The sequence below is a fragment of the Asterias amurensis genome, chromosome 8 (assembly GCF_032118995.1).
Source record: "Asterias amurensis chromosome 8, ASM3211899v1".
Lineage (NCBI taxonomy): Eukaryota > Metazoa > Echinodermata > Asteroidea > Forcipulatida > Asteriidae > Asterias > Asterias amurensis.
Window position 1 is genome coordinate 17,929,529 of NC_092655.1, and position 26,175 is coordinate 17,955,703.

Genomic DNA, 26,175 nt, shown 5'->3' on the forward strand with positions numbered 1-26,175 from the left:
ATTTAGATAGCGACGAGTAAAAGGACTGCACACAATATTGCGTAACGGAAGGGGGTCCTTGTGGGGCGTGGGGGCGTGGCAAGTGGCAAGGGGTGATCACCAACGTTCATGTTTGCATAAACTTGAACCGTCGCCATCCGTGTTCAGAGTTATTACCAAACGTATTGCCATAACAAAAAGTTCATAATACACTATATACATAAACTTTCAAACAATACTGATAATGAATCCCAATGCATTGGAATGTCGTTCCCGTAAAACCACGGCATCCCAATTGGGGATAACCCTTATCATGTTTTAAATCGGGCAACTTCATGTTATGTCAACGAAACTGTTTGCCCTCGAAGACTTAGCATGAACCGTTGCTACCAGAGAGTGTTACCTTTTTGGGAATGGTTCCAAATAGGCAACTTAATGTTTTAGCCATCCCAATTGAGGATAACCCTTATCTTATTTTAAACATCCAACTATGGAATAGTCCCCCAATCGGGCAACTACATGTTTTGTCAACTTCACCTTCTTCCCCTGATCTTGAAGACCTAACATGACCGTTGCTACCAGTGAGTGTTCCCATTTTGGGAATGGTTCCAAATCAGGCAACTTAATGTTTCAGCCACCCTAATTGAGGATAACCCTTATCTTGTTTTAAACATATAATCCAACTAGGAATGGTCCCCAATCGGGCAACTTCATGTTTTGCCAACTTCACCTTCTGCCCTCGAAAACCTAACATGACCGTTGCTACCAGAGAGTGTTCCCATTTTGGGAATGGTCCCAAATCAGGCAACTTAATGTTTCAGCCATCCCAATTGAGGATAACCCTTATCTTGTTTCAAACATAACTAAATCCTACTATAGTAATAGTCCCCCAATCGGGTAACATGTTTTGTCAACTTCACCTTCTGCCCTCGAAAACCTAACATGACCGTTGCTATCATGTTCCCTTTTTGGGCCTAACATGACCGTTGCTATCATGTTCCCTTTTGGGGAATGGTCCCAAATCAGACAACTTAATGTTTCCGCCATCCCAATTGAGGATAACCCTTATCTTATTTTGAACATATAATCCAACTATGAATGGTCCCCAATCGGGCAACTTCATGTTTTGTCAACTTCACCTTCTGCCCTCGAAGACCTAACATGACCGTTGCTACCAGAGAGTGTTCCCAATGGAATGTATGCTTGAAGACAATGATTAATCTTGCTATTCGCTTTGACCCAACTCTTGACTTGACTGTGACACCCCTGGATAAAGTGGGTCATTAAGTCTGGTATGCCCCAGGGTAGGAGGGTTGTTCCAAGTTCCTGGTGGTAAACCACATTATTGTTGTAACTCTATATTTTATGCCAGTAATTTTGCCATGGGCAAAACTTATCATTTTTGTTAGAATGTAAAAAATATGTGTTGTTTGTTCACGATTTGGTCATGGAGGTAATGTAGTCGTTGGTATCCGGGTCACAGGACTTGTTGTAGCAGTAGCGCTTGCAAGCGGGAGTGACGTTGGTCCTACCAGGCACAGTTGTTTGTCTATGTATGGGTTATTTTATAGAACCTGTTCGATTATGATTGCTAATAAAGTACCACACGTCTTAATGACATTATTTATAGCGAAATGCAACCCAATTAATCGTCATTTCAAGAACCATAATCGGCAACTTAGGGTAATATGTTTCATATTAACCTCCTCGGAAAGTATATTTAACATAATAATATAGCAATTATGTCAGAGTTTGGGTATACGATCAGAGTTTGAGTACTGGTTTCAGAGTTTGACTTGCAATTGGTATAATACGGCGGGTATGTGATGGTATTATGCCTTTGACGATATTTAAATACAGTGGACACTAATTTTCAAAGACCAGTCTTCTCACTTGGTGTGTATCTCAATAATATGCATAAAATAACAAACCTGTGAAAATTTGAGCTCAATCGGTCGCCGAAGTTGCGAGTAAAAACATCCTTGTCACACAAATTTGTGTGCTTTCAGATGCCTGATTTCGAGACGTTAATTCCAAATCTGAGGTCTCGAAATCAAATGACTTCTTTCTCGAAAACTATGTTACTTCAGAGGGAACCATTTCTCCCAATATGTTATACTATCAATTTTGTATGTTATACTATCAATTTTCGTAGAAAATGACTTCTTTCTCGAAAACTATGTTACTTCAGAGGGAACCATTTCTCGTTACCAAAAAGGTTTTATGCTAATAATTATTTTGAGTAATACATAGTGTCCACTGCCTTGAAGAAATTGGAACAGTCGGAGTATGTCCTTCAAGAGAAAGATATTTGGCGAAAGGGTCGTGGAAGATTTGTCCAAACAAATTATAGGCAATATTAACCAATAGGAGACTTTTGAACGCTAGGTGACAGCAGACTTACCAAGTCAATTTCCATTGTTTACGTAGTTCTGAGCATGCACACATTACCGAGAACGATGGATTTTACCTGGTAAGTCTGCTGCCACCAAGCGTCCCGAAAGTCCCTTATTGCAGCCATTTTTAAACCTGCTGATTCTTCTGCTCACAAGGACACAAAATCTGTATGGCCCTGTAGCAAATTACCTTTCTAATGACATACTCTGACTGTGTGTCAACTTACATGTTTGTATCAATAGGCACTGGACACCTTTGCTAGTTACCAAGAACAGTATAGTCTCACTTTGGTATATCCCAACATATGCATAAAATATCAAACCTGTGAAAATTTGGGCTCAATAATTGGTCATCGAATTTGCATGAGAATAACGCAAAAAAAAAAAAAAAAAAAAAAAAACCTTGTTGCACAACTTTGTATACTTTCGGATGCATAATAAAAGGCTTCGGTTCCGATTTTTCTCATTGAGTTAGAAATGTCCTCTTTTTCAAAAATAATCTAATAATAATATCGAGGTCTTATTGTAGCGCACGTATCTACCAAACAAGGTACTCAAGGCGCTGAGTATATACAAACTCAGTTATACTTCAAGGGGAGCCGTTTCTCACAATGATTTATACAGTCAACAGCCCTCCATTGCTCGTAACCAAGTATGTGTATGCTAACAAGCATTCAGAGTGATAAACCAATAGTGTCTAGTGCCTTTTAAGACACAATCACCCATATATTTCCCCTCTATTAGCTGCCTGTCAAGTCAATAGGGTAGACAGTACATTACAAACAGTTGGATTCAGGCGTGTCTATACGACCGGTTTGACGAAACTAAATTGTTTAAATTTCAAATTATCTTGGTTTTTTTTTCAAGTTCAAACTTTTTGCGGGATGCACGGGGCGAGACGGGTCCCCTTTTGTAACATGTAACCTTAATAGGCACAAGGACGGTGATATTGACTGTATTCAATCCCTGAACAGAAATTAACAAAGAACGGAAATTGCAATTTTCCATCCCTATATTATAGGTCGAGGCCTCAAATAAACCCCTAGCCCCCAAGCCATGACAACGATTCTCCGTCTAACAATTATTGTTCAAAGCAGATTCAATTTGAGAACAAAACACATTTCGAAGGTTTTTAAAACATATTTTTGTACTGCTAAAGTTATTTTTGGGGTAGATTGTTCTGTCGGGTTTGAAACCGTGTATACGAAAAAGAGGGATGAAGTGTTCAGGTCATTGCCGGTGACTAATATAGTTATTGTTGATTTCGATTAGAAAAACTGTGCAATTCAGGAATATTCATTAAATTCAACGCTTAAGTCTTCATTGTTAAAATGATAAAGCATCAGTGGGTTATAGTTAGATATGTATTTTCCCCTAAATTTCAACAAACGTCGTAAACCAACTTTATAAAAATGTTCGTGTACTAGGGTGTTTGTTTGATTGCTGATTTCTCGCACGTATGTTTTTTTTTGGTGGTCACACGAGTAGTTTGTAAAAAAAAAACATACTTGGCAGCCACAGGCCTCCGTACAACAGCACCGGCCTATTTATTTTGTCAACCCCAAACCCAAGTAATTTGTCCGCAGTTGCCCGTCCCGTGAACTTCTCTTACGTGCGTAGTCGCTTAAGTACATATGACCAAAGCGAAGAGAATAAACAAAACTTTCTCTAACTTGACTAGGAAGTTTCTTTCGAGACCACTGAACCATGAGAACAATAACTGATTCCCGAAAAAAAAAGTACTCAAAGCTAGCTTCCTGGATGTTTGAGTGACCAAACGCAGTCAAGCTCAACAAATAATTACCCAAATCCCACAATGATTTATCCTTGAAAAATTGCCTCCTGTGAGGGTAGAGAACGATGTAAGTACAGACGTCAACATCTTTTGAAAGAAAACACTTTAATAATAGTGGCTGACAAAAAATAAAAACACCGGCGTTCAGGGTTGATTTATAGTCGATCAGCTGCGCCTATTGGCCGTGTCGTGTAGCCCGCTGTAATGTATAGCGAGATCACTCGAGAGGCTGCATCTGGATGATCCGCGCAGATCGCCGAACACGCCCGCAGTGCATGCTCGCTATAGACGGATATTTCTTTAGCATCGCAAAGGAACATTATTTCATCTCTCAAGACAGTGGGTCGGCCATGGCGATAAACAGTAGCTGATGTCTCCCTTTTATGTGAAAGATAACTCACGGTAAGTCAAACTTTTAGATTCTTCGTAGATAAGGATTTGCCTAAAAGGCAGTGAACACTATTGGTAATTACTCAGAACAATTATCAGCATAAAACCTCTCTTGGTAACGAGTAATGGGGAGAGGTTGAGAGTATAAAATATTGTGAGAAACGGCCCCTCTGAAGTGACGTAGTTTTCGAGAAAGAAGTAATTTTCCACCAAATTGATTTCGAGACCTCAAGTTTAGAATTTGAGGTCTCGAAATCAAGCATATGAAAGCATAGCACTTCGTGTGACAAGGGTTTTTTTTTTTTTCTTCCATAGTTATTTCGCAACTCCAACGACCAATCGAGCTCAATTTTTCACAGGTTGGTTAACTTATACATATGTTGAGATACACTAAATGAGAAGACTGGTCTTTGACAATTACCAATAGTGTCCACTGTCTTTAATGTTGACAGAGAAGATTTTATAGTTCATTCGTTTTCATTTCATTTCAAGAAATGTATAAACACTCAAACAGAAACTTATCATAACAATAACACAGGAAAGTAAGAGGATAACTGGAAACGAGGGCATAGGCAACGAGTATAAACTTGTGAAAAGTATGCCTGGAGAAACACAAAACAACCGGACTAATTTACAAGTGCAGGGGTCCACTTCACAACGAGTTGGGACTAGTCCTATGAGATATTACAATCATAAGGCTAGTCCTAACTTAGTGAATAGCTCGTCCTAACTCGAGATAAGACTAGTCCCAACAGATGGACCCCATGAACTAATTTGATTTAAAGACCTCAGATTTAGAACTTGATGTCTCGAAATCAAGCATCTGAAAGCACACAACTTCGTGTGACACGGAAGCTTTTCAGTGAAACACCGTGCAACCAGACGAAGAATGAGAACATTTCATCATGGAAATAAGTCACATTTTTTAAATCATTCGATTTTCTCCTGTTGTGTGTTATTTCCATTTAAAAACTACAACTGGCCATGTTGCTCACCAAAAGTGTTAAGTTTATTGCCCCGTGTTTCAACTGTCAACAGAAAACTGCTGCATCTTGTGGTACAAAACGGACACATAGAAGTGAAGTGTAATGTTGATAATAAAGTGACTTCGAACAAACACATTATAAATACGTATAAATAATAATAATAATAATATTCACACGTAAAGTTTCACACGATTTCGGCCAATTCACTAATACTAATATGTAAATGTTTTCGTACCAATTCACGATCTATGCCCCAATTGTCCGTAATTACTTGCAATAATGGCGGATTCACATTAGACCATGGACCATGCCTATCTTGTTCCCGCGAAGAATAAAAATGAAGTCGACAAAGTGGTTCCCAAAATGTATAGTTTAGGGTATATTGTGACATTATGGTAGATGAACTAACTATGCTTAAATTTACCCAGGCAATATCTAGACATGTTGAAAACACACTTAAATAAATGAATCATTCAACAACATGCAAAACGAACCTTTTAACATACAGAAAAAAACACCTGCCCGTCAAGCTACATTTGTCACCAATTGGGAACCTTGTTTGACTGGCCAATCACATTCTTCGTTGCTTGCATATCCAAGGTCTTCTCACCGCGCCCGAGACTTGACCCCAGGAAAGTGCCACCATTCCCCCCCCCCCCCCCCCCCCCGCTAATCCCTTGAGATTTTCAAAAGTTACCAAACGAAAACACAAATCCACAGCAACAAAAGAGTGAATAATTTTGAGGACCCCAATGGAAATAAGTCTAAGTTATTGGAATCGGTGGCTATCCGTGGATAATTTTGTGCAGTATTTCGATCTTGTGTTCTATTTTGGTTAAAATCTTATTTCATTGTCTTTTCTCCTGTCGTTGTGTAGGTATTTGAGCATGTCCTTTTTGTATTTTTATCCTGAATTCAATCAATCAATCAATTAATCATTCGATCGAACCGATCATATAGGAGGGATTCAACATTTCTAGACGTGGAGCAATTTTTCATCCATTGTTTATTCAAAAGCGCACCACCACACAAGAAACAGCGAATTCCAGTAAAACGGACAATAAAACTTTCAGTGAGACTTTTATGAGCAATGATCGGAGTGCTTTCATGAAAGTTTCTTCATTGTCACTAACTATTTTTGCGTACGTGCAGAACGTGAGGGTTCGTACAAGCACATCCACTAAGCCATGTTAAAGGAACACGTTGCCTTGGATCGGACGAGTTGGTCTATAAAAAGGGTTTGAAACCGTTTGTTACGAAATGCATGTGGTCATAGAAAGATGTTTTAAAAGTAGAGTATAATGGTCCTCACAATTATCACTCAAAATTACGCGGTTTTCCTTTTACGTCTTAAAGTATCACGGCCGGCCATTTATGGGAGCCAACATTTTGACTCCCATGACCTACCGTGTTATTGGATGAGGTAAAAAGAAAACCACGCAATTTCGAGACACATTTGTGTAGATCATTGTATTCTACTTTTACAACATCTTTCTAACCGTATGTATTTTATAACAAACGGTTACAAAACGCTTTTCAAAGACCAACTCGACCGATCCAAGGCAACGTGTCCCTTTACCTCACAGCAAGTCATATAATACAAGCAACGGGCTAGGTAATGATAACAATTGCTACACTTTTGTTTGAAAGTTTACTGGCTACAATATGTATACAAACAAAAATGTATGTAAATATAATTTGATTCCTAATAGGTTTCGAGAACAACTTTATCTTTAAATCTCAAAAAAGAAGAAGAAAAAAAGCATTCAACAGCTGCTTTCGGAAGCGCTCAGCTGAAACTAGTTAAAGGCAGTGGGCACTATTGGTAATTACTCAAATATTTATCAGTATAAAACCTTTCTTGGTGACAAGTAATGGGGAGAGATTGATGGTATAAAACATTGTGAAAAACGGCTCCCTCTGAAGTGCCATAGTTTTCGAGAAAGAAGAAATTTTTCACGAATTTGATTTCGAGACCTCAGATTCAGAACTTGAGGTCTCGAAATCAACCATCTAAACGCACACAACCTCGTGTGACAAGGGTGTTTTTTTCTTTCACTATTATCTCGCAAGTTCGATGACCGATTGAGCTCAAATTTTCACAGGTTTGTTATTTTATGCATATGTTGAGATACACTAACTGTGAAGGCTAGTCTTTGACACCAATAGTGTCCACTGCCTTTAAGGACCATAACGTTTACAGAAACCATTCGGAAGTCAGAGTTCAACTGAAACTAATCAAGGAAAATGTGTTTACTTTGCTGAAAATTGCACGCAAGTTTTCACTATTGTCCCGACACACGCAACAGACTAGGCCTTTACTTTTAATAAGGGAATCAATGTGTAGTAAAGAGGTTTTCAACTAGTGGTTTAATCCCAACGAGGCCTGGTTCTTGATAATTTTACCGAGACGAAGTCGAGGTAAATTATAAAGAACCAGGCCAAAAAAGATCATCCATTTTTGGTCAAAAAGTAAAATAAATGCAAAAATTAAATGGTTTATTTAAACACAACACCCCTACAGCTATGAAATGGTAAAGCCCTCCGCCGCCCTCGCGTAAACAACTCCTTACAAGGGAATGTTGTGCGCGTCGCGCGTATCGCGTGATGTGGCACAACTGTTTCAGTCGTTGCTCTCGACCAATAGGAATGAGGAAACTGTCTTATAAGAACAGGTGCAAGGTCGCGTGTCACGCCCATGAGTTAACACTTTTTACCGGTCATAAACAAAGGTTTATACACACCCACGTGACGCGCTCTCCTCTAATAGGAATAGCGAAACTGTCTGAGTTATTTATGAATAACTTTTGTTATTACTTCGAATAGTGAAATTTGTATTGTTTGATGATTTGAATGGTGTAAATAAATTTATAGGGAAACATAAAAATACTGTAGTAAACTTGCGGGTACAACCATGTGTAAATATCTTTTGTGAGAACATTGGCTCTCTTTTCAGAGCTAACACTCACACAAAAGATATTTCCACATGGTTGTTATTGCAATTTTTTTTTTTAATGATTACTACCTTACCTGTTATGTGCCTGTGCTCAAGAATGATTGATGTTGTTATTCTCTGCTCTCTAGTTGAATATTTTGTATGCGATCTCGTCTAGTCATATTATAAGAAGACAATAACTTTCCTACCAAAATAAACCAATTGTTCAGGTTTAGCCAAAAGTCTGTATAGAACCCGATTCAAAAGGCAGACAATAACCGAAGCAAAAACAGCCTGCTACTTTTAAGAAAGAGAAAACGGCATTTTCAAATAGCAATAGGCATACACCAACATGATCGTATGGGTAGTGTAAACCTATGTGTCACGAACTATTTAAATCAACAACATCTATATCACTATAAACATTGTCAGTATTACTCCAGAAACATTCGAATACCTTTCTTTTACTTCTTCGTTTCCTTTTTTATTATTTCTTTTTTAGAGGGGGGGGGGGGTAGGGAGGGGGGCGGAGGGGCCACAAGTAATAAATAATCTTAGATCAATCTGAGCACTTACACAAATTTCAAGTCGTGACGTCTCACTTCTGCCATAAGGCCGGTAGTTTGCAGGCAGTAGCTGACAGAGGGGGTAGTAGCCCCCCCCCCCCCACACCTCATGATGAAATAATGTGGTTATATTATTGTATAATGCCAAGAGAAACAATTCAATGCCCAAGTTTTTACATACAGGGAAAAAGTGCGACAACCCTTCAACCCATAACACTGGAAAGATCAATAACACTAAAAACTATAACGAGGTGGTTCGATTGACTAATCTACTCGATAACGCAAGGGGAAATACCCTGATCCTAAAGGGCGGATTGTAAACAAAATTTAATTTATTTACAGTTATGTGCGCCATTAAGATGAGAGCGATCTCAAGGGGGAAACTTGGCTCATTTCCCCCGTAATTAACTTTGCATGATCACCAGCACGAGTTGTTTATTTGTGATTGCACACATTTATTTCATTGCTGCCCTACATGTACACTTACACATTTTACAAAGTTTTATAAGTGTATTCAAATTATGAGTAGTTTACAGTATTACTTAGTATCTTAGGATATGAAAGTTTACAATGATTTAGATAGTTAATTATATTAGGAAGCTTTATGGTGGGTAGGGGGGTTTCTACACTTCGCTTTTTGGAAGTTCGCCCCAAAACAAGGCAGTAAAGCCACTCCCTGGGTAAGGAGTTGCAAGAAGAACATAACATGTAAATAACTTGGGGGAGCCGAACTTAAAGGAATTGATATTCATTTTCAAAACAGTCTAGAATGTAGGATGAATTAGTTAACATGCACAAGCATTGAATGAAGGAAAAGATGCAGTGAAGGCCTTCGCGAACAGAACTGTTGGAATAGCTCTTTTTTCTACATCTCAGCAAAACGGTAGCATATGGGTGAGAAGAAACAGAAAGCCTGGTTTTCATGCTCAAACATTCCAATGTTGATCCAGACCCTGGATCAACAAAATTATCAATAACTTAAAAGCAGTTCTGCACTCTGAACTGTCAAATATCCGAAATGCCAAATATTCGTACCTACAAACAATAATCCGTACGTATGGATTGGTTAGATTCGTTAAATGCCCCATAAATGCACTTCCATAATTTTGTAAGTACTCTAAGATAAGGGTGTTGGGGCAACTGGTTTGCCCTTTTCTGAACTTCCCATACGAAAACTGTAAACAGGAACAATGGCCCCTGTTAAAGACACTGTGTAAACTCATTTGAAAATACGGGGATTTTGTTCAGACATCCCCCAGGTGTTAAAAATAGTCCTCTTACAACATTACGTCAGAATTGTATTGAGGGATCTTTGAATCACCGCTGATTATCTTTAATGAGAATGAAAAACAAATACTGCTTATTCAAGTTGTATGACAGTGGCGGTCCTCTACGTGAAATCCTATGTAATCATCCGGGTCACTATTCTGTACTTCAACCACATGCACTCTGTACACCGTGCGTCATAAAAATAGTAGGTTTTACCACTTCGCAGACGACTGTTGTGTGTTTAATCGTGATAATTTCACGGAACAGTGACAGAGAGGCTGTAAAGTGTGGCAGTGACTCGCATGACTTTGATCGAGCGTAGACTGGAATTAGATAGATAATGCGTATAAGTATGTTGAAATTATGCTCATGAGTTCATATAAAAAGCAATGGTTTGTAAATGTGTGTATTTTTTCTCTTTTCAACCAGACATACAGCAAGTGGTCAAGAAGCTAAGATGTGTCGTCACGGTCAACATGAAACAACCCAGTCAAGGATGACTAACTTTCCACCGATCGCCGAGCGCTCTAAGCTCTCCACGCCGCAGCCTGCTCCCCACCACCGGGTGGCTTTCCGTCCAGAGCAGATGAGATGTGAGCCGCATCCACCTTCACGACCCAGGAGTAACAGCGATTTCTCCTCGGGGGACCTATGGAGCGTCGGCCGGCGCTCCATCAGCAGCAGTAACGGCCGCTCCTCGATGTCCTTCTCGTCCGGAGACAACTCGACCGTCGCTTCAACGGACAAGCTCCTGCGTAGGAGACGACTCTCCCCGCGGCGTGTAATCAGGTCGACCACACCGTTTCCCGCGGAAGAACAATTACGCACCAGCCCGTCGCCAAACGAAGATGTCACCACCGAGGGTGAGCTGCTGACACACAGAACAAGAACCAAGAGCGAGCCCATCTCGCCACAACAGCCCGTGAAAGCCAGACGAAAGACGGTCTGCCAAATCGGGAAGTTACACCAACCGATTGCGGAGGAAGAATCCTCGTTGTTGAAGACAACTTCAAACTGTGCACGGTTTTCACACACGGAGGACCCATTAGAACGAGCGCATCCAATGAAACAAAACAAAAATCCCACTGCGAGTAAATCCTCATCAGAGCGCCGGAGACGAAAGAGCATGCCCGATATAAGACAGAAAGGCGAGGCACCCTCAACCAAAACAGGAAGCCGTAATGAGGCACTGCTGCTGGCAGACTCCATGGATGGTTTGACGCGAGACAGAATTATGAAATGGCTGAGTGAGGTGACATGTCCCATCAATGACAATCAGCAAGACCAGGAGGATGCATTGAGCTCTATTGACGAAGAATGACGACGAATGACGACGAATGGCGACGAATGACGAAGAAGAATATGTCAACGAGGACTCAGTACATGTTAAACTTAAAAGGCACTGTCAGAAACCTTTGGTAATATTGTAAAAAACTTGTATTCTCACTTGGTGTATCCCAACAAGCTTTTAAGCTTACAAACTTGTGAAATTTTGTACCGAAGTTGCACGAGAGTAACGAAAGAACAAAAATCACCCTTGTTTTACAATTAATCTGTGCACTTTCAGATGCCCATTAAAATGGTTCAGGCCTGAAGCCTGTTTAAGAGTGAGAAATTACCTCTTTATCAAAAACATACATTACTAAGAGGGAGCCGTTTCTCACAATCCTTTTACTATAAACAGCTTTCCATTGCTCGTTACCAAGTAAGGTTTTATGCTAACAATTTTTTTGAGTAATTACCAAAAGTATCCAGTGTGTTTTATAATATCACTAAAAAACCGCAACAAGAACAGACATTAATCTTTTGAAGATATTCCGATGTTAGTCAAGGTCACGACCATTATTGCAGTGTACATTTTAGCTTCAGCATAGTTTTGGTAATCAAGTTCAATAATATAGTATAGGCCTAATGTTAGTTTCGGAAAGTATCAACGGTTTTGTGTGTGCCAAAGTGTTCCTAAGTTTTGTTTAGTCTTATTTTGATTGAGCCCATCAACTGAGCGTAGACCAAAATGTTTTTCTAAAAATGTAAAAAATGTTTTGTTTTAGTGTTGGTAACGGTTTCTAAAAACGGGATGAGTTATTTACCACTGTGCTACACTCTAAAAACAGATCCGGGTCAAAATTGACTCTGATCCGGGTCCGGTGGGGGCTGTCAGGATATTTCTCAGATTTTCTCATATTATGTTCTACTGAAAGCGTTGTCTAATATCCTAGACTCTTTGTATCTTAATAGCCACTGCTTAATGCACAATTAATACGGACAATTCAACTTAGTTTCACAGTGTTATTATAACAGTCTTCTTTGGCGGACTATATAATATGTACAATCATTCAACGGTTCGCAGCGTGCTCATAACTATTTACGAACATCCTAAATATTCAATTATTCAGTTGATCAATAATGTACAGTCGTCACGTTTGTGTGAACAATCAAAAGATAATTGTTTTTTTGGCATACTTTCATTCAGCCCGATCCCATATGTTTTTGTTTAACTCGAACTATGCGTCTTTGACTAAATTCTTGTTAATGTTGACACAAACTCCGGTTCATACTGACACAGGAACGGGTTAACCGGAACCAGATCCGGGTAAATTCTGACCCAAAGTTTTTAGAGTGTACCAACTTTATCAAAACAGTGGGATTTGCTCACTGCGTGATATTTGTCTGACTATGACGCCTCCATGGTGACGATGGATGTAAATAGTCTGGAAAGTGACGTTTTTAGCTTTGCAACCTGATATTGATTTATTTATTTGTGTAAAAAATAATCTCTACGCCATCTGATCTATGACCGTTTGTTTATGGATTTTGTTTTCTATGAATTTAGCTACCCTGCGTATGTGGGATGCCCTATGCCAGTATCTATCTCAAGTAAAATATTCAGTAGAAAAGAAAATCATTAAATTGTGTTGCTTTGTTATTGTTGACATGAACATGATGGTATGTGTGTCATCGAACCAGAAGTTGTATTTTTATTTATTTTGGAGAGGTGGGGGGGGGGGGGTGGCAGCGGAGCAAAATACATTATTTGGGGTTTATAACGAACCGTTTGTTTGGTGATTTTCTGTGTGATCTAACTTGGAGGCAAGAGGGGAAACAACTCCCCCCTCCCCTCCCCTTCACTTCTTGACGTGTGAAATCATGACATAACTTTCACTACAGAAAAGAGTGTGGAAATGTTTGTTACCCATTTCCAGTATTTTCATGTCGGCTTTACTCTGTGATGGAATTTCACCCCATGATAATTTTGGGACCTGCTGCAAGATTTGTCTTCCTTAAAATTTCTTTAGATAAATAGCCTAGACATAAAGTATTGAGCATTCATCTCAGAGTGCAATACATTTATGAGTAAACGATGTCTAAGAAGAAATAATGCGTGTGTTGTTTTTGCTGTAGGATTGTGTGTGGTAATATTAAACAAAAATCTCAGATTTATCTTTATAATTATAAGAAATAAATTGTGAAGAATTATTGAGCTGACTGTATAGTGTTTCCGTCCAAAACAACTCTCAATCGAAAAAAGGAAGAAAAACTATAAAACATGTTAAATATGTTTTTTAATCTTTTTATTTTTTATTTTGTTTTAATAGGCCCTAGGCCTAGTTGCTGAATTGTCCAGCTGTGTGTGTAATAAATAGTAAACCAAAATGTATTAATTATAGCTCAGATAGACAAATACGTTGCTTAAATTTGAGTGAGATTATTATTTATCATGCAGTTCTCTTGATGTGCTTAGCAGATAAACACACAGATTCTTTTATGTTGATTGGTGGAACACTTGTCACGTGCCATCCTTGATTTTGCCGTTGCCACGGTGCTCTGATATGGCAGTCGAGATCACTGTTGGGGCTTTAACGTCACATGCAAGGTCGCAACGAATCATTCGGAAGAATAGAGAACGTGCTCAACTTCTTCGAATTATTCGCCGCAAGAAACGGACCTTTGACGTCATAATTCGCTTTGCATTTGCATTCGCATTATAAATATGAATCGGTGTTCCAGGAAACTCTGTCCGCCGGAGATTATGTCCCCTATTATAGGAACTTAAAGGCAGTGGACACTTGGTAATTACTCAAAATAATTATTAGCACAAAACCTTTCTTGGTGATGAGTAATGGGGAGAGGTTGATAGTATAAAACATTTTGAGAAACGGCTCTATTTGAAGTGACGTGGTTTTCAAGAAAGAAGTAATTTTCCACGAATTTGATTTTGAGACCTCAGATTTAGAATTTGAGGTCTCGAAATCAAGCATCTGAAAGCACACAACTTCGTGTGACAATGGTGTTTTTTTCTTTCATTCATATATCTCGCAACTTCGATGACCGATTGAGCTCCAGTTTTCTGTTGAGATACATTAAGTGAGAAGACAGGTCTTTGACAACCAATAGTGTCCAGTGTCTTTAACATGGGCTCGAGGAGGAGGGTTCAACAGGGGGCGCTATCAGACAGAGTTTGTACACAGTTCGCCGTATTGGGGGACCGAATCTCCGGGGGACCAAATCTCCGGGGGACAGCATCTCCTACCACACCCGGTCTTAATGCCATTCTTCGTAAGGCGTGACTGAATTTAATGATTACGTCAAGTGTGATGTTACTTGAACACTTGTGTGTTGTTGATGAACTAAACAATGAATTGTTGCTGAAGCTTTGTAGTAGTTGGCTTACACGTTGGAATTGTTGTGTTTGAATCTTTAAAAAGGTCTTTATAAAACGACATCGAAGTGCGTATGCCATGATAATTTTTAAGTTCAACCACAAGAGGGCGTCTTTGATTAGACATTGGGTGGGGTGTTAAAGGCAGTGGACGCTATTGGTAATTACTCAAAATAAGTGTAAGCATAAAACCTTACTTGGTTACGAGTAATGGGGAGAGGTTGATAGTATAAAATCTTGTGGGAAACGGCTCCCTCTGAAGTAACGTAGTTTTCGAGAAAGAAGTAATTTTTTACGAATTTGATTTTGAGACCTCAGATTTAGAATTTGAAGTCTCGAAATCAAGCATCTGAAAGCACACAACTTCGTGTGATGAATTGGGTGATTTTTCTTTCGTAGCTATCTCGCAACCTCGACGACCAATTGAGCTCCAATTTTTACTGGTTTGTTATTTTATGTATACGTTGAGATACACCAAGTGGGAATACTGGTCTTTGACAATTACCAATAGTGACTAGTGTCTTTAAAGTAGTAATATTATATTATTACTTAAAATCCTCTAAAGAGGTACGTTGTAATTTTCGATTTCTTAACCTCATCCTATACACAATATTGTCGGCTAAAATGTATTTGCTGCTCTAAAAACACAAAAACAAGACAGCGTGGTGGGTTTCAATATTCTTCAGGTTGGCTCAGTGGTTTATGTTCCAGCCTGCCTTTCATTTATGTGGACCCCGGTTCAAATTCCCTCAGACTAGCCTTAAAGGAACACGTTGCCTTGGATCGGTCGAGTAGGTCTTTGAAAAGCGTTTGTAAAACCGTTATAGAATGCATATGGTTAGAAAGATGTTTAAAAAGTAGAATACAATTATCCACACACATTTGCCTTTCTAATCATACGCACTCTATAACAAACGGTTTTACAAACGCTTTTTAAAGACCAACTCGACCGATCCAAGGCAACTTGTTCCTTTAAATCTGAAATTGGGGTTTCAGTTCCTACCCCATAGCGCTTTCCTTATTTGGGGTTTCCTCTAAAACTGAGCATTCTGGTCGTTTCCTATTCTTAGTATTACATTCAAACCGCCCTGTGCTGACAAAAACACTGTATACGTCATGTTTCGCCGGGCAAAAAGACGCGTAGTCATGGTAAGATTGCATACACTTTCTACAAAGGTTTTGCCCGGCGGTATGCGGTCGAATCATGTTATGGTTTTCGAGTGACGTCAGAGGTCACATCGTCTATAGCACGAACTGTATGGCTGAATGTTGTTTTAACAGTTACATAGTGACATAAATCAATTATTGTGTTTAAGTTGGTAGTATAGTGTTGTTTCTTTCTTGTTAGTTTCGTTTCCTCAGCTGATTCGTTGGAGGTTTGTCTGAGTTGTATTCTTATGTATCAAACACACACTATAGTCATGTCTGTTGTAAAGATTTATTTAAAACCCAGAAGGTTTAAGCTCAATCGGTCATCGGAGTAAAACAAAAAGTGAACCAAAATTAAAACACTGTGGTTTGGACTCGCGAGAACAAGACAATAGAATGTCAGGCAAAAAAAACCACAACGTTTTCCACCGTAAGTTTACGTGCAAATATGTGAACATGTTTAATGTATTCAATAATCCAAATTGGTGCGCACGCCACCTGAGAGTTTGCTAACATCCAGAAGAGGTTATTAGGTGAAATTACTTTGTTGATCAAGTTACCTGATCGTGTGGTAATACTGTATCACGACCATGATTGATTGTTAGAGTGGTTGTTAGAGCACCATTTGTTATTATGTGCAGTTATGCAAGATATGTGGGCGAAGTCAAACTTAAGACAAATATTCCTAAAGAAAGTCAGCTGATGGTTAGACTTGTGGACAAGTCGTTCGAATATTTGTCACGGTCACTGCTCTTATTCCAGACCATGGAGACATCTTCTTCCTCCATGACCAGACCGAGCGTCGAAACTGTTCTCACGAGACTGCTGGCTCTCGGGTGCTGTCGTGAAAACAGAAATCTCGCGGGGGGTACAGCAGTTTCGAAGAAACAGAATAGAAGAGTGTAGTCACTATCATCGTGGCAAACTTTCAACGACTTGTACACGAGTCTAAGTGAAGGTCAACGGTGATTGAATAAGATTGAACAAAATTATATGTGTATGTGTTTTTCTGTTCATTCAACCGCGGGAAAATTCGGCTTGAGAGACACAATGAGTGGTAAATAATAAATTCCGAGTTCAAAAAGGTTGACTATGAATCGCCTACGCATTTTTCAAGTCTTTTTCGCACACGGAGTTTTATGGTCAACCATGTGGTCAACTTCCTAGACTTGCAATCAAGTCGTTAACATAAAGTTAATAAGGGGGACGTGGCGGTACATGTCTTTAGGTAAACATAAAAATGTGCAAGTTGTGGAATACGGTGGTTTGGTTCACACAATGCATGGGCAGCCAGGACAATCACAAAGAGTTAAGACTAGTCTCATGATATCTCGAGTTGGGACGAGTTTCTTGTCCTAACCAAGGATAGCCTCCAATGTTTATAATCTCCAAGGACTACGTCCATGCCTTAAAGGCAGTGGACACTATTGGTAACTGTCAAAGACTAGCCTTCACAGTTGGTGTATCTCAACATATGCATAAAATAACAAACCTGTGGAAATTTGAGCTCAATCGGTCATCGAACTTGCGAGATAATAATGAAAGAAAAAAAACCACCCATATCACACGAAGTTGTGTGCGTTTAGATGGTTGATTTCGAGACCTCAAGTTCTAAATCTGAGGTCTCTAAATCAAATTCGTGGAAAATTACTTCTTTCTCGAAAACTATGGCACTTCAGAGGGAGCCGTTGTTTCTCACAATGTTTTAAACTATCAACCTCTTCCCATTACTCGTCACCAAGAAAGGTTTTATGCTAAAAATTATTTTAAGTAATTACCAATAGTGTCCACTGCCTTTAAGCTCTTTGTGAAATTTACACCTGGAAAATCATGCTTACAGGTTTACCAGAGTCAATTTTCCGTGTCATTCCATGAAATCGTGTATTTACAAGTCCGTAAATAATTGGGTTACAGTACATTTTCACGTATATAATGTTTATAACTATATCATGCCTCTGCAGAAGGTCCGGTTTGGATCGAAAGCTAAAGGTCATCTACCCTACTTATTATATATTATAGTTATACATGTGGCTATATGATGGTTTTATAATAATGTTATGGCTCTATAATAAGGTGATATGTTTCGGTTATTCAAATCTACCATATGTGAATATTGCGTGAACATTACACGACGCCCTCTGTTGTCAAGGTGCGCTTGATCTGAAACTTTGGACCAACTCGTGCTCATCTGTGACGTGGTGGGGTGGACGTTGTTCTCATACCTGCTACCCTCTGAGGCCGCCTTGTTAGTTTCGCTTGTCAATGATGATGTTACCAAGGAAATAGATGCTACTGATATCTTCTGAAGTGACATATTGCCCGATTTGTCAGGAACAGTTAGTAAAGCTGGTTCTGGTTTTATTGGTGCAGTTATAGCAACTGGGTTTGGTTGTTGGTCAATCTTCGGAGGGCTAACATCGGGTTTGGCCATCTTGGATGGTAAACCAACTTTGACAAGCTTCCGAATTGCCATGTAGACCCTAGAGTAAGAAATGATGATGACCACAAATGCAATTATCAAATAAGCTAGTGCAGTGCCCAGTGAAACTTGGTCCAATATAGGAATGTCAACATTAATAAGCACCTGGGTGAATTCTGGAGCTGTTGAACAGAAAGCAACCAGAAACGAAATTAAAGCTGCAGCCTTTCCTCTTGTTGCATTAAAAAATCGCCGTTGCGGGCGGCAGATACAGTCGTAACGATCAAGTGCAATCATAATAGTGAGACCAGTAGAAGTAAACATGGAGTTTTCCTCAATCCATTCGATTATCTTAAACAATTTATGTTTATATTTTTGACCAGTTGATAGAGTAAGAACATTGTACATAAGATCAGTGACCTGACATAAACAGATGACCAGATCCATCAAAGCCAACGACATGATCTGAACGTGTGTGCTTGTCGTGATCGCCTTTGACCAATGCACGCGGAGAATGAGAGAGTTTCCAGGCACTCCGAGCAACACAATATTAACGCTGCTCATCATACCACACGGTACACGTAAGTGCCCACGTCTATTTGAGAGTCACTCGGCTGTATCTCAGTGGAAGAGTTGCTAACTTGGATGTCTTCCATCTTGATTGCAAATAGTTATTCAGTTTTGAACTCTCGGTAAAAGATGAGGATCACACGCACAAATTGTAAACTGCAAAGAAGTTTGACGACAAATGATAAGAGTTTCTACTGAAAATGATAGACTTGCACATCAGACGATCTACCTTAAAGGCAGTGGACACTATTGGTAACTGTCAAAGACTAGCCTTCACAATTGGTGTATCTCAACATATGCATAAAATAACAAACCTGTGAAAAATTGAGCTCAATCCGTCTTCGAACTTGCGAGATAATAATGAAAGTAAAAAACACCCATGTCACACGAAGTTGTGTGCGTTTAGATGGTTGATTTCGACACCTCAAGTTCTAAATCTGAGGTCTGGAAATCAAATTCGTGGAAAATTACTTCTTTCTCGAAAACTATGGCACTTCACAGGGAGCCGTTTCTCACAATGTTTTGTACCATCAACCTCTCCCCATTACTCGTCACCAAGAAAAGTTTTATGCTAATAATTATTTTGAGTAATTACCAATAGTGTCCACTGCCTTTAACTATTTAGCCACTGTACCGCCCAGCCGCCTCTATGCGGTACGAGGAAACCTCGCTAGCTTGTGTTTGTAGAAAATAAAAGGAACATCAAAAGAAAACTCGATAGTCATTAGTAGGTCTACGCATTTGTTAATATATCTAGTTGTTATAGATCGTTATTAATTCTCCCTTCACAGTTGACTTGTCGAAGCTAATGATGATGAAATAATTTAGCTCTTACGAAAAAAAAAAACGCTCATTAGTAAACAGGAAATTGTTCATCATATGATGATATTGTCGAAAATTAACGCCTTCGCATTTAATCAGTATGAGCATTGAGCCAGATAAAAGCCTTGAAAAGCTATTGTGTCCACTTCATCCGTGCACAAAAATATTCGCCATAAAAATTACCGTAGCCGTTTAACGAGAGGCATTTATTGTTCCCTTGAGAACTTACCGAAAGGGTAAAAAATTGTGCATACATATTAAGCCATGGCTATCTTTTAAAATGCGAACTACGATTCCAGTAATTTACTGCAATAATCTTGAGAAATTGGTCTTCAGCAAACTCGGGCGGTGCAGGGACTAAAGGGTTAAGAATACAACCAAGAACAGTGAAAGACTCATATTTTCTGCGGCTTATATAGGAGCAGTCAAGAGTTAATTTATATACATTTTTTTTTTCAAAGGCCAATCAGTTTTAGCCAAGTGGTGATTGTTTGGCCTTAGTGCAACCGTATGTTATTCCGTAGCTTGGAGACAGAAAAAATATGACTAAAATGGATAATAGACACTGAACGTTGTTTACCGAGGTCGCTAAAACAGGACAAAGGAAGAAAGAAAATCATCTTCAGAAAGGGATGAATTGTGAGTTACTCCATCACGGAACAGAATGTCAATTTGACATTGAGGGAATTGTGTAGCCAAGGCTGATTAGCTTTGCTCGCATCTTTTCTTATAATAATAATAACAGACATTATAGTAGAAGGTCATTTTTTATTTTTCAAAGGCACTTCCATTGGAAAAATATTAAAGCAAGGAAACTTCTTGGCTGTGAGGGTACAGTACTATTTTAAAGAACACACAATATTAAGTCAAACCAAACTGTGAAGCTACGAAGAAAAAACACTCGACTTGTAATGTGACGCACGCACAATCCAACACACAATGACGTACACGTCGCTAAAATCAAACCGAAAATAATTTTTCGCACGTAGCTCATTGAACATACAAGGTGAACATCACTACCGATCATGTAAATCTCTTTGCTTCGTATGGGAAACACTCATTATCCCGTAGCCTTTGCAGTTTTTGTTACGATTCTGAATAATATTGCAGTCTGAATCTTAAAAAAATATGCCAAATTCCATCAACCTTTTTTTGCAGGTCAGCTGTTTACTGGTATTTGTTGCTAATATTACCCCGAAAAGTACCACCCTCCCCGAAAATGTGTTTGTCCCCAAACCGGTGTCCTTTTAGGGATATCCTTCCCTCGGAGATTGTCCCCACTATTTGGTGAATTAACATGGGCTGGAAGAATGTTATTCAAAAGAGGGCGCTGTTTTCGGTGGGTGGGGGTAGTGAAGGCAGAATTATGTTAATGTAAATGTATTGTATTGGTCGGGTATGGTGTCTGCTTTAGAAAACAAGCATTCGTTGTTTGTTGTTGTTTATAGTGAGTTTCTCAAAAAGATATAAGCTAGCATGCAGTGGACGGGTTGGGTTGGAACATGTATGCATTTTTCTTTTCTTTTCAGAAAAAGAAATCGAATCATCCACTGATGTAACATGCGGTAATGAAACCTCGCTATCTTGTGTTTGTGGAAAAATGATAACATAAATAAAAACCTTTATAGTCAATCATTTTATGCATTTGTCAAGATCAATCTAATTGTTTATAGATCATTATTAATTCCTCCTTCACATTTGAAATGTCAATTGATGATGAAATAAATATAGCTCTACTTACCCAACAAAACGCTCATCATTGTTTAAACAAAAAATGAAAATGTCTTTCATCATGATGGTATTGTCAAAAACCAACGCCTTAGCAATTAATCAGTATGAGCATTGAGCGAGGTATAAAAGTCTTGAAAGCTATTGTGATTATTTAACCCTCATACGAAAAAAAAATCGCTCTGCAAATTACCAGTTGCCATTAACGAGGGGCATGTATTGTTCCATACAAATATTACCGAAACGGACACGCGCGACCTTGCGAAATGAAATTTCACACAATTAGTTTTTTTTTTTTATATATATTGGGTTCAAACAATCGAACGGTTCAAAACAAAACAATTGTAATACTTTGCCTTTTAGTGCTTGAATAATATTATAGTCAATACCGTAAAGCAATACCCCTAATTGGTTTCTCTACACCCCCCCCCCCCAACTCGTATTGCCGCGTATTGCTTCACGGTGACGGTTTGACTAAGGGGTAAAAATAGCTAATATTAGAAATATATATATATAAACTGGATCGTTATTAAATAAGTCTGGAAATGTGCAATTTGGTGTTCTTGCTTTGTTTTTGTTTTTACTCTTGTACTTACATAATAATTTTGTACATTTGAATATAAATAATAAATAAATCAGTAAGGTAAATAATTGTGTTCGATATTTTTTTTAAACAATAATTTAAAACATTAATACTGCTTATGAACTTGATTCAAGTTCCAATTGAGTTTTCTGTCTGAAATACATTTGTCAAATATCTCTGCCAAACATACTTTGGGGAAGTAATTACAAGTAAGTTCAACTCTCCAGGCTCTTCTAAAATAATTATGGCAAACAAAATCTATGAAATGGCATACAAATTGTAGTAAGCACATTGGTACCGAACCGACAATGTGTATACTTTTGTACTTTTCAATTGTAGTATTTGTTTTTTTGTAATTTGTCTTTTTTTTGTAATGTGAGCGCGCCCTTACTGGCCAGCTTTGGTGAATGAGTCCCCCCCCCCCACCCGTTGATTTACATAAAAACAAATTAGATAAATGAAAATTTGGAACTCGAGGAGGAATTTCAAAGTACAAGAACGAACAAATAAATAAAAAAACACGTTATAAATGAATCATTAAAAACGTCCCAATATGGACTTTTGAATAACTTGCCTCTAAATCGGTTGATGAGCAACAGTGCATGTAGAGTTTTTTGAATTCTCCAAAATGTTCACTCGGGAGAGGGTGTGTGATAATGGATAAAAAGTTTGCCTCAAAGGAAACCTTGAAGGCAGTGGACCCTGTTGGTAATTACTCAAAATAACTATTACCATAAAACCTTTCTTGGTAACGAGTAATGGGGAGAGGTTGATGTTATAAAACATTGTGAGAAAAGGCTCCCTCTGAAGTAACGTAGTTTTCGAGAAAGAAGTAATTTTCCACGAATTTAATTTCGAGACCTCAGGATAAGATTTTGCGGTTTCGAAATCAAGCATCTGAAAGCACACAACTTCGTGTGACAACTGTATTTTTTCTTTCATTATATTTAAGATCAAATTTGCACAGGTCTGTTGTTTTGTGCATATGTTGAGATACACCAAGAGAAAGGACTGGTCTTTTACCAATAGACCTTATGCGTTGACGTCATCCAGCGGCCATCTTAGTGGAAAAACGGTGACGAAACAATCGAAACGCACAGATTTGTACGCGCGGCGTACAGGATTGGCCAATGAACAACCTCCTTTTGACCTCTAGGTGAGGGCGCCCTACTGAAATGACGTCATGTACTGTCATAAGGTCTATAGTGTCCATGCATTTAAGTATCTGTACTTTAAAGCCTCGTAAGCTGTTCGGTGGATTGGAAAGATGACGGCATGATTGTTGCAACGGTCGGAGACTTCCCCCTGAGTTCATACTTGGACTTTTTACGCCAACATGTAAATCTCTCCCATCGTATCTTACATGTACACGGGAATAGTTTCATCAGAGCATTGTTTAGCTCCCTGTAGTTAAACGCGTAGATGATTGGATTGAGGCACATGTTGCCTAGAGCAAAGACGACGGACATGTTGCTGTATACTCCGTTGAAGTCAACATAGCCTCCGAGGTTATAAAAGAGGTATATGATTTCGTTTGGACCCCAGCAGATAATGTAAGTCACTGAGACGATCACGAGGGTACGGAGAACGCTCCTCGAGGCCAGGGTACTGCGTTTTGTGGACTTGGCGAGGTGCCCGGGCTTCTTGGGGTTCGGCTTGTCCGATCTTGCAAGGAGGTTTGATGTTTTAGCAGCGTGATTTGCTGAAGGTGCTGGTGGGATCGATGGGCCCATATCACGGCGCAGCTTCATCACGATTCTGGTGTACACGTAGATCATGAGCGTGACGGGAATCACGTAATGTCCGGAGAAGAACAGGATGCCGAGACCCATCTGAAGCGACTGTGAGGGCCAGTCTGAAGTACAATCGCCCGCCAAGTCTATTCTATGCACTAATGCCCAGCCGAGTTCGTGCAGTGGACCGATAAACCAGGGTATCACGGCTAGGCATTGGGCTCGTCTCCTGGTGAACTTATTCCGGTATTTGATCGGGTGGAACACGGCGATGTACCGCTCTATGGTCAGAAGGACGAGGTTCGCCGTTGAACTGACCGAGGTCCCCCACAGAAGCCAGTGCGAAAGGTACAGCTTACAATACACACTCGCGGCCAACTGGGACTCCGGTACGGCAGGCGTCGGGAGCAGATAGATCACCACGAACACCAGACTGCTGGTCAGGTCGATGACGGCCTGGTTGCAGATCAGCACGTTGGTCACGGAGCGAAGAGACGGTGCTCGGACGACCACATAAATGACCAGAGTGTTGCCTAATATTCCGAGTAGGCCGATCAGATAGTAGAAGATCGTGAGGACTATGTGTTCACTGGGTACCGAACCGCCCATTCCCGACATGGTGGTATTCGGTCTTGTTGCATCGTCCATTGCAGAGCAGCAGGAAGAAACTCGGCAAGGTTTATGGTTGTTCCTCCTTGCTCTCTCAGCAAGGTATCTAGTTCCAATTGCTCTATGGTCAATGTCACTTATCTTCAGAGGTGTGCGCTTACGTCTCTGTCCATGTTATGCATTGCATGGGTAGCAGGAATTAAGAAACTCACTAAGGTATCTGGTTGTTCCTTGCTCTCTCGGCATAAAGTCCTTGCTCTATGCTCTCAGCAAGGCATAATATGGTTGTTCCAATTGCTCTATGGTCAATGTCACTATCTCAGAGGTGTGTGTTTACTTCTCCGATCAGCAGTATCTGTATTGATGGAATGTGGTTTGGTAATGAGTGCTGGTTACGTACAATGGCTGGTATGTAAACAGAGCGCTGTGGCATTAATTTGGTTACATCACGACGCATTGATGTTATTATGGCCCTCATTAAAAAGGGCTTTTGTAATTGATGAACGTGCTAGTAGTACCCTCAATAAAATAATTTCAATAGTGTCATGCGGCAGGGGAAATGCGCAGCTTGGCTCGCAAGCCTCGCATGCAATCAATTTTGTAACAGTTTTGTAATACAAATTATGACCGTTTTTTTTTTTTTTTTTTTTTTTTTCAGCAGCAGTTTTTGTTCTGCTCATTAGAATTGCCGCTCTCAAGAAAATTCCTGTTCTTTAAGGGATTCCCTTTTTGTAACAGATTTGTTTGTTAATTAAGAAAGAAACAAAACTACCAAATGAAAAGCACATGACATTGGCAATTCTAATGTGCAGAAAGAATTTGTCCACCAAAGTCACGGTCGCACACAAAGATATAGCATTCTATTTTGGCATCTGACGACCTCACCCGGTGTCGCATGCAATTATGTCCTTTATGCAATGTCCGCCGGACGGTTTTGCATATGCAATCGTGTCAGCCCTGACGCTGCTGCATAATACAATTGTGTCCTCCCGGACACATTTGCATATTCAGTTGTGTCCGTCCCGTGCAAAACCGTCCTTGCAGTAAATTAAACGCCCTTGGCCGACGTAACACTTTCTCCATTTTTTTTACAAGCTAAGTGCATGTCATGAATGACATGGGAAATGTTCGGCCGGCATTCGCTGCAATCATAAAATACGTGAATAATTCATGCTGCAGCTGTACGTAGGTTCGGTGCATGCAGGCTCGCTTACACGCGCAAATACATGTAAAGTCATGTACATGTCCACCGGACGGTTTTTGCATAGCCCCGGACACGATTGCATATGCAAAAGTGTCCGGAGCGGACAGTACTGCATGGCGGACACAATTACATCTGACACCGGCAATACGCCCTCGGCTCATTGCAGAGACTGAGCTGGTTGATCACGACACATGGTTATTATTAGGTTAGATCCCGGATTTTAGGTAAAGCCCGCCGTGCCATCTGGGACACGAATTGAATAATGAACATGAAATTTCAATCTTCACGGTAATACATCAAACATGCAAATATTCGAACAGGATCCAAAATCTGACATAATTCACTGCCTATTTCAAGAAAGCACTTAAAAAACATATTTTTC

The 26,175-nt window shown here is 39.5% G+C and overlaps 2 protein-coding genes across 2 annotated transcripts; one reads left to right on the forward strand and one right to left on the reverse strand.

The window, feature by feature from the left end:
• Positions 1-4,362: 4,362 nt before the first annotated feature.
• On the forward strand, positions 4,363-17,126 carry LOC139940914 (uncharacterized). The gene is made up of 2 exons (XM_071937308.1): positions 4,363-4,572; positions 10,746-17,126. Exons 1-2 carry the CDS (start codon positions 4,541-4,543, stop codon positions 11,635-11,637), a joined length of 924 nt encoding a protein of 307 aa, XP_071793409.1. The 5' UTR covers positions 4,363-4,540; the 3' UTR covers positions 11,638-17,126.
• A 6,139-nt stretch (positions 17,127-23,265) lies between these two features.
• LOC139941041 (rhodopsin, GQ-coupled-like) lies at positions 23,266-24,590 on the reverse strand. The gene has a single exon (XM_071937454.1). It carries the CDS (start codon positions 24,587-24,589, stop codon positions 23,480-23,482), a length of 1,110 nt encoding a protein of 369 aa, XP_071793555.1. The 5' UTR covers position 24,590; the 3' UTR covers positions 23,266-23,479.
• Between the last annotated feature and the right edge of the window lie 1,585 nt (positions 24,591-26,175).